This window comes from Mustela erminea, chromosome 2 (assembly GCF_009829155.1).
Source record: "Mustela erminea isolate mMusErm1 chromosome 2, mMusErm1.Pri, whole genome shotgun sequence".
Lineage (NCBI taxonomy): Eukaryota > Metazoa > Chordata > Mammalia > Carnivora > Mustelidae > Mustela > Mustela erminea.
The window spans coordinates 23,966,800-23,979,970 of record NC_045615.1 but is presented as its reverse complement, the minus strand read 5'-3'; the positions used below and the strand labels follow the sequence as shown (position 1 = coordinate 23,979,970).

General features: G+C 36.3%; 1 protein-coding gene across 3 annotated transcripts in view; it reads left to right on the top strand.

Moving 5' to 3' along the window:
• The window catches only part of LRBA (LPS responsive beige-like anchor protein), a 731,121-nt gene that overhangs the window by 523,791 nt on the left and 194,159 nt on the right, over positions 1-13,171 (top strand). For all 3 annotated transcript variants that reach the window (XM_032332488.1, XM_032332486.1, XM_032332485.1), the window contains 2 exons: positions 762-864; positions 12,010-12,125. In XM_032332488.1, the coding sequence (XP_032188379.1) occupies positions 762-864; positions 12,010-12,125 (219 nt within the window). The remainder of the gene's footprint in view (positions 1-761; positions 865-12,009; positions 12,126-13,171) is intronic.

The window sequence follows — 13,171 nt, the reverse complement described above, 5'->3', positions numbered from 1 at the left end:
AATAGAATTAAAATTTTAAGACTGTCCAAATTGATACCTTCGAAATTCTCTCCCATGATTTTGAATTTATTTTCATATTTCTTAAGAAGATAAAAAATTTATAATGATTAATAAATTAAGATTCATGTACTAAATATGTATTGTGTATTGGTTGTGTTTCTTGATAGTCTCAAATTGTGGTATTATACGTAGAGATGATTAGAAAACATTTAAATTTGATTATTAACTATAGAGGAAAAGTTTTCCTTTAGGTCACACATTGTTCTGGATTATGTGAGCATACAAATTATTAAACATAAAAATTGTAAAGAGAATAATTTTTAAACTTCATCATTGGAAATAAATATGTGACAATTTAGTACTTATATCTATAGTATCTTTGGTGTTAGACTGTTAAATATGTAAAGTTAAAACTTTAAATATTTATAGAAACTCAAGATATATATGTTTAAGTTGCTAAAATTCAATTTTGTAAATTCAAAATGTAGCTAATCTCAGCTTCATGTCACATTAATGCAACAACAGTTTTTAGAATTTCTGACAGTGTTTGGAGAAGAAACTATCTGTGGCTAAGGTATTTATAAATAAAATGATTATTACCTGTGGTTATTAATACTAAAACTTGGTATGCACTATAATAAAAGTAATATGGCAGGAATTGTATACCTGAAATAAGAGTAGATATTTTATTAGACCAAGAAGTCAGTTTTCCAAGAAGGAAGTTATGTTGTGTTCTAACTTTTAAAAATGATTTTTCATAGTTGCTGTAATGTTCAACTTCCCAGACCCTGCAACAGTAAAGAAAGTGGTTAATTATCTACCTCGTGTTGGTATTGGAACCAGTTTTGGTTTACCTCAAACCAGGTACTGTTTTATATGAGAAAAATTTGGAAAATTATCTGTATTAGTATTTTTTCTTACTTAATTTTCTTACTTATTTTAAACTCCTTCTGTTTTATAGTTCATATTAAATGATTATTAATGCATCATTTTGAGTCAACTGAACTTCTATTTGAAAAAACTAGAAAAAGAGGAACAAATGTAAACTAGAATAGGTTGAAAGAAGAAAATAATAAAGGCCGAACATTAATAAAAATGTAAGCAAAAACAATAAATAAAAATCAATGCAATGAAAATTTGTTTCTCTGAAAAGATTAATATATGTAATAAATATATACACAAGACTTATGAAGAAAAAGAAGACAGAAATTGCTACTATCAAGGATGAAAGAGGGGACATCACAACAGGTCTCACAGATACTTAAAGGAAAATAAGGATATATTATGAACAAATTTGTGTTCCTTAGACAAGTTAGATGAAATGGACAAATTTCCATCCAATAGATAACCTTAATACCTCTACAGGAGAAATTGAATTTGTAGTTGAAAGTCTTCTGACAGAGATAATTCCTAGCTCAAATGGTTTCATTGGCAAATTCTATGAAATATTAAATGGAGAAATATACCGTTTCTAGGCAAACTATTACAGAAAATGGAAAAGAAAGACAAATGTTTAAAGTTATTCTATGAGTGCAGCATTATCTGAATTCAAAATCCACAGAAAAGCATTACCAGGAAGGGAAACTACTGATCATCTTGATTAGAAAAGAAGAAATAAAAGTTTCCTATCAAGTCTTCTCTTCATAGGCTGTCTGAATGTCTACATGACATGGAAGCTGACTTTCCCAGAGTAAGTGATTCAAAAGAGAATGAGGCAGAAGCCCCAGTGTCTTTTTATGACCTACCTGTGATAGGTCGAGTAGGTTTTCAATTCTGCTGCATTATATTTGTTATAATGTAGTCATTAAATATAGCCCAGGCTCCAAGGGAGGGGAAAAGTTTCATTTCTTAAAGAGGAAGTATCAAAAAAATAAAAGAGAAAGAAAGTATCAAAGAATCTATGAACATATTTTAAAACTACCACAGGGTACAACTCTTATTTAAAAGGGGCACCTAAAGTGGACTTTCTAGATGATAAGCAGTAGTTGCTTTATAATGCCCGTGAGGATTTTGATTAGTTTTATAATTTAATGACCAATGTCAGGTTCAGAATGAAACAGCTCAGAATTGTACAGTAAATTTCTTTATCTTAATAAGAAAGTCTTTTTTCTACTAATTATCTATTTTTAAAGTTTTATTCATCAACTAATATGTGTTATCATACCTGGAAAATCTTTGTAATGATTTCCCACAATTAATGAAAGCTGGATGTAGGTTAATTCATTAAACCAGCTATTTGAATAGATCTCAAACACTAACAGAGTGTTTATTATCCAGCAGTGGGCAAGATAGATACCATCTTACCCATGCATGTTTTAACAGATATGCAGACAAAATAAATTAATGTGTAAGTGATGGGAGGAATGTAATAAGGGTGTTATAATAGTGATTAGTGGAGTAGAGATGAGATGCTTTGGATTATGTGGTCAGAAATGTCCTTCTATGTGACTTTTAAGTTTTAATTTGAAAGAATAGAATCAGCTTACTTTTGAAAGCAGAAATATCATATGTAAAATTCCTGAAATAAGGTGAGGTTCCAGTATTTTTAAGGAATGTTGGAAGGCAGATATCATTGGAATTTAGTGATTCTGGGAAGAAGAGTGTCAGTTCAGAGAGAAGAATTTAGGGGCGCCTGGGTGGCTCAGTGGGTTAAAGCCTCTGCCTTCAGTTCAGGTCATGATCCCAGGGTCCTGGATCAAGCCCTGCATCTGGCTTTCTGCTCAGCAGGGAGCCTGCTTCCTCCTCTCTCTCTGCCTGCTTCTCTGTGATCTCTGTCTGTCAAATAAATAAATAAATAAAATCTAAAAAAAAAAAAAAAGGAGTTTATTGTGGAAATCCAGGTGATATGTGATGCTGATAACGCAGTTAAAGAGAGACATCCTTGTTTAGAAATTTTGAGATCATACAATTTGTGTGACTTGGAGACTAGTTAGATAATGGAGGATGACAAGAGAGGGAGGTGTCCAGTGTGTCTTGCCAAGTTTTAGTTTAAGTTGCTGAATAGCATCTACTGAGATTGGGAACACTGGAGAAGGAATAGTTGTGTATCTGTCCCCCCAAGTTTGGGGTCGAGGTTGTGAAGATGAGGTGATGGACAAAATATGAGAAATTTAGTTTTAGATCTGTTGAGATTGAAAGCCCTGAGTGATGTCGGTACTGAAATACTGAATAGGCAGTTGGAGCTCAAAAGAAAGATATAATAATTGGGAAACAGTGTTGAAAGACTGATCAGGAAGGCTAAAATATCCCCATCCTCACCATTTCTATCAATACTATATTGGAGATTTCAGCTTGTGCAGTAAGAAAGGAAAAGAAGGAGGGAGAAATTAAAGGCATCCAGATTAGAAAGGGTGGGGAATTCCTGGATTCATTCCTGGATAACAGAAGTGTAAGGTTTGTATCTTGAAAACTATCAAATATGGCTGATAGAAATTTAAGACAGTCATCAAATAAATGGAGGCATTCCATACTCATGGATGAGAAGATTTTGTATGATTAAGATGTTAGTTCTTCCCAGATCTAAAAAGTCAGTGCAGTCCCTCTCAAAGTCTAGCAGACTTTCTTGGAGATATTGAAGAGCTAAAATGCAGTGGATCTGGAACAATGCTGAAACAATGTTGAAAAAGAAGAACTGAGTTAGAGGACTCCAACTACCTGATTTCAAAACTAATTATTAAAGCCTCAGTAATCAAGATGGTCTGATACTTGTAAATAAATAGACATATAAATCAATGGGACAAAATTGAGAATACAGAAATAAAATCCATTTGCTTTCAAGAAATGTGCTAACACAACTCAATGAGGAAAATATAATCCTTGAACAATAGTGCTGAGACATTTAGATAGTCAAGAAAATTTCATTGCAAGAAAATGAACTTCAGCACTCAACACACTGTATTCATAAAAAATTAGCTCAAAGTGCATCATAGACATGTATTTAAGAGCTAAAACTAAAAAAAAAAAAAAAAAAAAAAAAAAAAATTCAGAATGTGGGAGAAAAACCTTCATGACCCTGGAGTAGGCAAAGAATTCTGAGATGTGACACCAAAAGCATAATCCGTAAGAGAAAAAATTGAGTAATCGGATTTAATAAAAATTTAAAACTTTTCTACTTTAAAGGACACCACTAAGTATTTGTGTTTTTTTTTGTTTTTAATTTTTTATTTTTTATAAACATATGTTTTTATCCCCAGGGGTACAGGTCTGTGAATCACCAGGTTTACACACTTCACAGCACTCACCAAAGCACATACCCTCCCCAATGTCCATAATCCCACCCCCTTCTCCCAAACCCCTCTCCCCAGCAACCCTCAGTTTGTTTTGTGAGATTAAGAGTCACTTATGGTTTGTCTCCCTCCCAATCCCATCTTGTTTCATTTATTCTTCTCCTACCCCCTTAAGCCCCCATGTTGCATCACCACTTCCTCATATCAGGGAGATCATATGATAGTTGTCTTTCTCTGCTTGACTTATTTCGCTAAGCATGATACGCTCTAGTTCCATCCATGTTGTTGCAAATGGCAAGATTTCATTTCTTTTGATGGCTGCATAGTATTCCATTGTGTATATATACCACATCTTCTTGATCCATTCATCTGTTGATGGACATCTAGGTTCTTTCCATAGTTTGGCTATTGTGGACATTGCTGCTATAAACATTCGGGTGCACGTGCCCCTTTGGATCACTACGTTTGTATCTTTAGGGTAAATACCCAATAGTGCAATTGCTGCGTCATAGGGCAGTTCTATTTTCAACATTTTGAGGAACCTCCATGCTGTTTTCCAGAGTGGCTGCACCAGCTTGCATTCCCACCAACAGTGTAGGAGGGTTCCCCTTTCTCCGCATCCTCGCCAGCATCTGTCATTTCCTGACTTGTTTATTTTAGCCATTCTGACTGGTGTGAGGTGATACCTCATTGTGGTTTTGATTTGTATTTCCCTGATGCCGAGTGATATGGAGCACTTTTTCATGTGTCTGTTGGCCATCTGGATGTCTTCTTTGCAGAAATGTCTGTTCATGTCCTCTGCCCATTTCTTGATTGGATTATTTGTTCTTTGGGTGTTGAGTTTGCTAAGTTCTTTATAGATTCTGGACACTAGTCCTTTATCTGATATGTCGTTTGCAAATATCTTCTCCCATTCTGTCAGTTGTCTTTTGATTTTGTTAACTGTTTCCTTTGCTGTGCAAAAGCTTTTGATCTTGATGAAATCCCAATAGTTCATTTTTGCCCTTGCTTCCCTTGCCTTTTGCGTTGTTCCTAGGAAGATGTTGCTGCGGCAGAGGTCAAAGAGGTTGCTGCCTGTGTTCTCCTCAAGGATTTTGATGGATTCCTTTCGCACATTGAGGTCCTTTATCCATTTTGAGTCTATTTTTGTGTGTGGTGTAAGGAAATGGTCCAATTTCATTTTTCTGCATGGGGCTGTCCAATTTTCCCAGCACCATTTATTGAAGAGGCTGTCTTTTTTCCATTGGACATTCTTTCCTGCTTTGTCGAAGATTAGTTGACTGTAGAGTTGAGGGTCTATTTCTGGGCTCTCTATTCTGTTCCATTGATCTATGTGTCTGTTTTTGTGCCAGTACCATGCTGTCTTGATGACGACAGCTTTGTAATAGAGCTTGAAGTCCGGAATTGTGATGCCACCAACGTTGGCTTTCTTTTTCAATATCCCTTTGGCTATTCGAGGTCTTTTCTGGTTCCATATAAATTTTAGCATTATTTGTTCCATTTCTTTGAAAAAGATGGATGGTACTTTGATAGGAATTGCATTAAATGTGTAGATTGCTTTAGGTAGCATAGACATTTTCACAATATTTATTCTTCCAATCCAGGAGCATGGAACATTTTTCCATCTCTCTGTGTCTTCCTCAATTTCTTTCATGAGTACTTTATAGTTTTCTGAGTATAGATTCTGTGCCTCTTTGGTTAGGTTTATTCCTAGGTATCTAATGGTTTTGGGTGCAGTTGTAAATGGGATTGACTCCTTAATTTCTCCTTCTTCTGTCTTGCTGTTGGTGTAGAGAAATGCAACTGATTTCTGTGCATTGATTTTATATCCTGACACTTTACTGAATTCCTGTATAAGTTCTAGCAGTTTTGGAGTGGAGTCTTTTGGGTTTTCCACATATAGTATCATATCATCTGCAAAGAGTGATAATTTGACTTCTTCTTTGCCGATTTGGATGCCTTTAATTTCCTTTTGTTGTCTGATTGCTGAGGCTAGGACCTCTAGTACTATGTTGAATAGCAGTGGTGATAATGGACATCCCTGCCGTGTTCCTGACCTTAGCGGAAAAGCTTTCAGTTTTTCTCCATTGAGAATGATATTTGCGGTGGGTTTTTCATAGATGGCTTTGATGATATTGAGGTATGTGCCCTCTATCCCTACACTTTGAAGAGTTTTGATCAGGAAGGGATGCTGTACTTTGTCAAATGCTTTTTCAGCATCTATTGAGAGTATCATATGGTTCTTGTTCTTTCTTTTATTGATGTGTTGTATCACATTGACTGATTTGCGGATGTTGAACCAACCTTGCAGCCCTGGAATAAATCCCACTTGGTCATGGTGAATAATCCTTTTAATGTACTGTTGAATCCTATTGGCTGAGTATCTTCGCATCTGTGTTCATCAAGGATATTGGTCTATAGCTCTCTTTTTTGATGGGATCCTTGTCTGGTTTTGGGATCAAGGTGATGCTGGCCTCATAAAATGAGTTTGGAAGTTTTCCTTCCATTTCTATTTTTTGGAACAGTTTCAGGAGAATAGGAATTAGTTCTTCTTTAAATGTTTGATAGAATTCCCCCGGGAAGCCGTCTGGCCCTGGGCTTTTGTTTGTTTGGAGATTTTTAATGACTGTTTCAATCTCCTTACTGGTTATGGGTCTGTTCAGGCTTTCTATTTCTTCCTGGTTCAGTTGTGGTAGTTTATATGTTTCTAGGAATGCATCCATTTCTTCCAGATTGTCAAATTTATTGGCGTAGAGTTGCTCATAGTATGTTCTTATAATAGTTTGTATTTCTTTGGTGTTAGTTGTGATCTCTCCTCTTTCATTCATGATTTTATTTATTTGGGTCCTTTCTCTTTTCTTTTTGATAAGTCGGGCCAGGGGTTTATCAATTTTATTAATTCTTTCACAGAACCAGCTCCTAGTTTCCTTGATTGGTTCTATTGTTTTTTTGGTTTCTATTTCATTGATTTCTGCTCTGATCTTTATGATTTCTCTTCTCCTGCTGGGCTTAGGGTTTCTTTCTTGTTCTTTCTCCAGCTCCTTTAGGTGTAGGGTTACGTTGTGTACCTGAGACCTTTCTTGTTTCTTGAGAAAGGCTTGAACCGCTATATATTTTCCTCTCAGTACTGCCTTTGTTGTGTCCCACAGATTTTGAACCGTTGTATTTTCATTATCATTTGTTTCCATGATTTTTTTCAATTCTTCTTTAATTTCCCGGTTGACCCATTCATTCTTTAGAAGGATGCTGTTTAGTCTCCATGTATTTGGGTTCTTTCCAAACTTCCTTTTGTGGTTGAGTTCTAGCTTTAGAGCATTGTGGTCTGAAAATATGCAGGGAATGATCCCAATCTTTTGATACCGGTTGAGTCCTGATTTAGGACCGAGGATGTGATCTATTCTGGAGAATGTTCCATGTGCACTAGAGAAGAATGTGCATTCTGTTGCTTTGGGATGAAATGTTCTGAATATATCTGTGATGTCCATCTGGTCCAGTGTGTCGTTTAAGGCCTTTATTTCCTTGCTGATCTTTTGCTTGGATGACCTGTCCATTTCAGTGGGGGGAGTGTTAAAGTCTCCTACTATTATTATATTATTGTTTATGTGTTTCTTTGATTTTGTTATTAATTGGTTTATATAGTTGGCTGCTCCCACATTGGGGGCATAGATATTTAAAATTGTTAGATCTTCTTGTTGGACAGACCCTTTGAGTATGATATACTGTCCTTCCTCATCTCTTATTATAGTCTTTGGCTTAAAATCTAATTGATCTGATATAAGGATTGCCACTCCTGCTTTCTTCTGATGTCCATTAGCATGGTAAATTCTTTTCCACCCCCTCACTTTAAATCTGGAGGTGTCTTCGGGCTTAAAATGAGTTTCTTGGAGGCAACATATAGATGGGTTTTGTTTTTTTATCCATTCTGATACCCTGTGTCTTTTGACAGGGGCATTTAGCCCATTCACATTCAGGGTAACTATTGAGAGATATGAATTTAGTGCCATTGTATTGCCTGTAAGGTGACTGTTACTGTATATGGTCTCTGTTCCTTTCTGATCTACCACTTGTAGGCTCTCTCTTTGCTTAGAGGACCCCTTTCAATATTTCCTGTAGAGCTGGTTTGGTGTTTGCAAATTCTTTCAGTTTTTGTTTGTCCTGGAAGCTTTTAATCTCTCCTTCTATTTTCAATGATAGCCTGGCTGGATATAGTATTCTTGGCTGCATGTTTTTCTCGTTTAGTGCTCTGAAAATATCATGCCAGCTCTTTCTGGCCTGCCAGGTCTCTGTGGATAAGTCAGCTGCCAATCTAATATTTTTACCATTGTATGTTACAGACTTCTTTTCCCGGGCTGCTTTCAGGATTTTCTCTTTGTCACTGAGACTTGTAAATTTTACTATTAGGTGACGTGGTGTGGGCCTATTCTTATTGATTTTGAGGGGCGTTCTCTGAACCTCCTGAATTTTGATGCTCGTTCCCTTTGCCATATTGGGGAAATTCTCCCCAATAATTCTCTCCAGTATACCTTCTGCTCCCCTCTCTCTTTCTTCTTCTTCTGGAATCCCAATTATTCTAATGTTGTTTCGTCTTATGGTGTCACTTATCTCTCGAATTCTCCCCTCGTGGTCCAGTAGCTGTTTGTCCCTCTTTTGCTCAGCTTCTTTATTCTCTGTCATTTGGTCTTCTATATCACTAATTCTTTCTTCTGCCTCACTTATCCTAGCAGTGAGAGCCTCCATTTTTGATTGCACCTCATTAATAGCTTTTTTTATTTCAACTTGGTTAGATTTTAGTTCTTTTCTTTCTCCAGAAAGGGCTTTTATATCTCTTGAGAGGGTTTCTCTAATTTCTTCCATGCCTTTTTTGAGCCCGGCTAGAACCTTGAGAATTGTCATTCTGAACTCTAGATCTGACACATTACCAATGTCTGTATTGATTAGGTCCCTAGCCTTCGGTACTGCCTCTTGTTCTTTTTTTTGTGTTGAATTTTTCCTTCTTGTCATTTTGTCCAGATAAGAGTATATGAAGGAGCAAGTAAAATATTAAAAGGGTGGCAACAACCCCAGAAAAATATGCTTTAACCAAATTAGAAGAGATTCCAAATCGTGAGGGGGGAGAAAGGGGATAAAAAGAGTTCAAAAAGGAAGAAAGAAAAAAAAAGGAAAAAGAAAAAAAAAGAATTTAAAAAAAAAGAAGAAAAATATAAAAAAGAAAAAATATATATATTAGATAAACTGGTTAAAAAACATTAAAAAAGGGGACACCTGGGTGGCTCAGTTGGTTACCAGGATGACTGCCTTCGGCTCAGGTCATGATCCCGGAGTTCCGGGATCGAGTCCCGCATCGGGCTCCCAGCTCCATGGGGAGTCTGCTTCTCCCTCTGACCTTCTCCTCGCTCATGCTCTTTCTCACTGTCTCTCTCTCAAATAAATAAATAAAATCTTAAAAAAAAAACATTAAAAAAGAAAAAGGTAAAAGTTAAAAAAATTTTAACAGAAGGCGAGAAAAAAAACAAAAAATGAAAAAGAAAAAAATTAAATTAACTGCAAGACTAAAAAAAATCACAGGGAAAAAGCCATGAGTTCCGCGCTTTGCTTTCTCCTCCTTTGGAATTCTGCTGCTCTTCTTGGTATTGAAACCGCACTCCTTGGTAGGTGAACTTGGTCTCGGCTGGATTTCTTGTTGATCTTCTGGGGGAGGGGCCTGTTGTAGTGATTCTCAAGTGTCTTTGCCCCAGGCGGAATTGCACCGCCCTTATCAGGGGCCGGGGTGAGTAATCTGCTCGGGTTTGCTTTCAGGGGCTTTTGTTCCCTGAGCGCTTTCTGTAGAGTTCCGGAGGACCGGAATACAAATGGCGGCCTCCTGGTCTCCAGCCCGGAGGAGCCGAGAGCCCAGGGCCCCACTCCTCAGTGCGCTCTCAGAGAACAGAGCCCAGTTACTCCCGTCTGCCTGACCTCCGGCCGCGCTCCGAGCTCACTGAGCCTGCGACCGGTTCAAGGTAACCCCGAGCTACGAGCTTACTGTCGGCTCTGTCTCTGTAGCCGGCTTTCCCATTCCAATACCCGCAAGCTCTGCGACACTCAGACACCCCCGATCCTTTTGTGACTCTCAGACACCCCCGATCCTTTTGTGACTCTGCGGGACCTGAGGCCACGCTGACCCCACGTGGGCTTCGCCCCGGTTTAGCCTCTGGAGCGATGTCCCTCAGCGGAACAGACTTTTAAAAGTCCTGAATTTGTGCGCGGTTGCTCCGCCGCTTGCCGGGAGCCGGCCCCTCCCCCCGGGGTCTATCTTCCCCTCGCTTTGGATTCACTTCTCCGCCAGTCCTACCTTTCAGAAAGTGGTTGTTTTTCTGTTTCCAGAATTGCCGTTCTTCTTCTCTTCGATCTGCCGAAGGATTTTCAGGTGTTTGCAATCTTTAGATAAGCTATCTAGCTGATCTCCGGCTAGCTGAAGTAGTCTCAGCCTGCTACTTCTCCGCCATCTTGACTCCTCCCCCACCACTAGGTATTTGAAAAGAGAAGTCCTAGAGTGAGAAAAATATTTGTACATAGTGTTTCTGATAAAGATCTTGTATTCAGAATATATGTAAAACTCTTACAAGTGTTTTAATATGGATTTTTATAATGTGATATATTTTATATTCATGCACTGGAATACTGTTCAGCAATTAAAAAGTGAATTACTAATAACATGCCACATTGATGAATCTCAAAAGCATTATGATTAGTGAAGAAACCTGGTGCAGAAGACTTCATGATGTATGATTCCATTTATCTGAGATGTCCAGAAAAGGCAAGTTTATAGAGACAGAAAGCAGATTGATAGTTACCTAGAGCTGGGGATAGGAGTGGAGATTAACTGTAAATAGGCGCAAGGCAAGTTTTTGTGGTGATGAAATGGTCTGAAGTACATTGTGGTAATAATCACAGGACTCTAGAAATTTATTAATAAATCATTGAGTAGTATACTTATGTGGGTAAATTTTATAGTATTTAAATTATACCCTTGAAAATTAAACAAAAAATATAGTTACCTTGTCTTTGGTGGTAGGAAGAACTGTCACAGCATACTTCTCTGAGATCCTAGGTTCTGAAGGTAATAATTAATCCTGCCACCTATTTACCACTCTAACTTAGTATTAGTCAGTTACATCTTTTGTTATTTACATTGCATTAAAAAAAAAAACAGAAAACTTGGTCATCTATTATTAAGCTGTATAAAAAAAGAATAGTTTCTTTTACCTTTGTCCCACCCCATGAATAGACACGTGAAGAATTTAGAATCTTCCTTTTCCGTCTTATAAAGGGTATATAAACATAATATTTAAATTTAAAATGTAAAACATGTTGTCTCTAAGAGAACTATTAAAACTGATAAAGATGTGAATACACACAAAAAGAAACCCCCACACAGAAAAAGATGTCAATACAATTTTATATCTTTCTGAGTTACTATAATCTTTTGATATAAGTAAATCAGTAAGTTATTAATCATACTATTATTAATGAACATTTATGGAAACTAGATATTATAATGGCATTGTAATGACAGCTTACTTGAATGAATAGAATATGTATCATGGACCTGTGGTTAGTCTAAATCATGTAATCATTAATTGTACATTGAAACATTTCTTGTATTCATTAGTAAAACATGGACAGAACTTTTTAGAATATACAGATATCATTTTTTATGTTAAATATACAGAATAAGCACAGATATTCATAATTTATTATTATGTTATAATTAAATTGATTCTGTATCAAATTCTGTTTTTTGCAGGCGTATCTCATTAGCTAGTCCACGTCAACTCTTTAAAGCTTCTAATATGACTCAGCGATGGCAGCATAGAGAGATTTCAAATTTTGAGTATTTGATGTTTCTCAACACAATAGCAGGTAATCTGACCTTACGTGTTGACTTATTGCAAATGATAATTTTTTCCAGTGATGTTATTAATTGATATTATTAAATTATTATGAGTACTAGTATAAATAGCTTACTTTTATTTTCATTATTACTACGTGAATACCTTATCAAGAGTAATTTTGAAAGTAGAGTTTACAGTTTTACATATGAACAGCTGGCTGCTTGAGAAAATTAAAAATGGGTATGCACACTTTTTTCTAAAAATCTAAAATGAAAATTTACAACTATTTAATATAGTAAGAATGGATCTATTATGGGATAGTGGAAATGAAAAACCATATATAAAATCTTAACCTGTTAATGACTTAATCAGAAGTGTGTTACATGATCAAACAAAAATGTAACATAGAAAAAAATAAACTTGGTAAAATATTAAGTAAAGGAATACTTACCTTATGATCCATATGTGAAAATCTAGAGTTAATGGTCCTCTGTAAGGTCTGTAATCAAGAAGTATTACTGAACATCACCCATGGAAGCTGTTCTCTTTGAAAGAGAATAAAGAACTGAGGGTTCTGGAAAAGGAGATTGGGTAACTGAGTGATGGGCTTTAAGGAGGGCACATAATGTCCTGAGTACGGGGTGTTAAACGTAACTAATGAATCATTGAAAACTACACCAAAAACTATGGATGTGCCACCTGTTGGCTAATTGAATCTAAATAAATATAAGCTAAATTTAAAAAGAGAGAGTAAAGAATAGAAATGTGCCATTACTTTTTGTTTGTAATAATTAGAATGAAGAAAACAGAATGTATTTGTAGGACGTTTGAGATTTCAATTCAGCAAACTGACACAGTTTATATTTGAGGCACAGAGGAGGTACAGAGAGGATAAGGCATGTTGCTTGCTCTCAGAGAAGTTATATTAAGTACAGATTTTAGCATTTACACGATTCTGGAGCAAGGACTATAGATTCAATAAAAGAAATACAAAGTACTATTGTAAATAACAGTTCAGAGAGAGAGGAAAATTATATTCATCCAATTGATGGGAGTAAGGAAAAAAATCAGGAA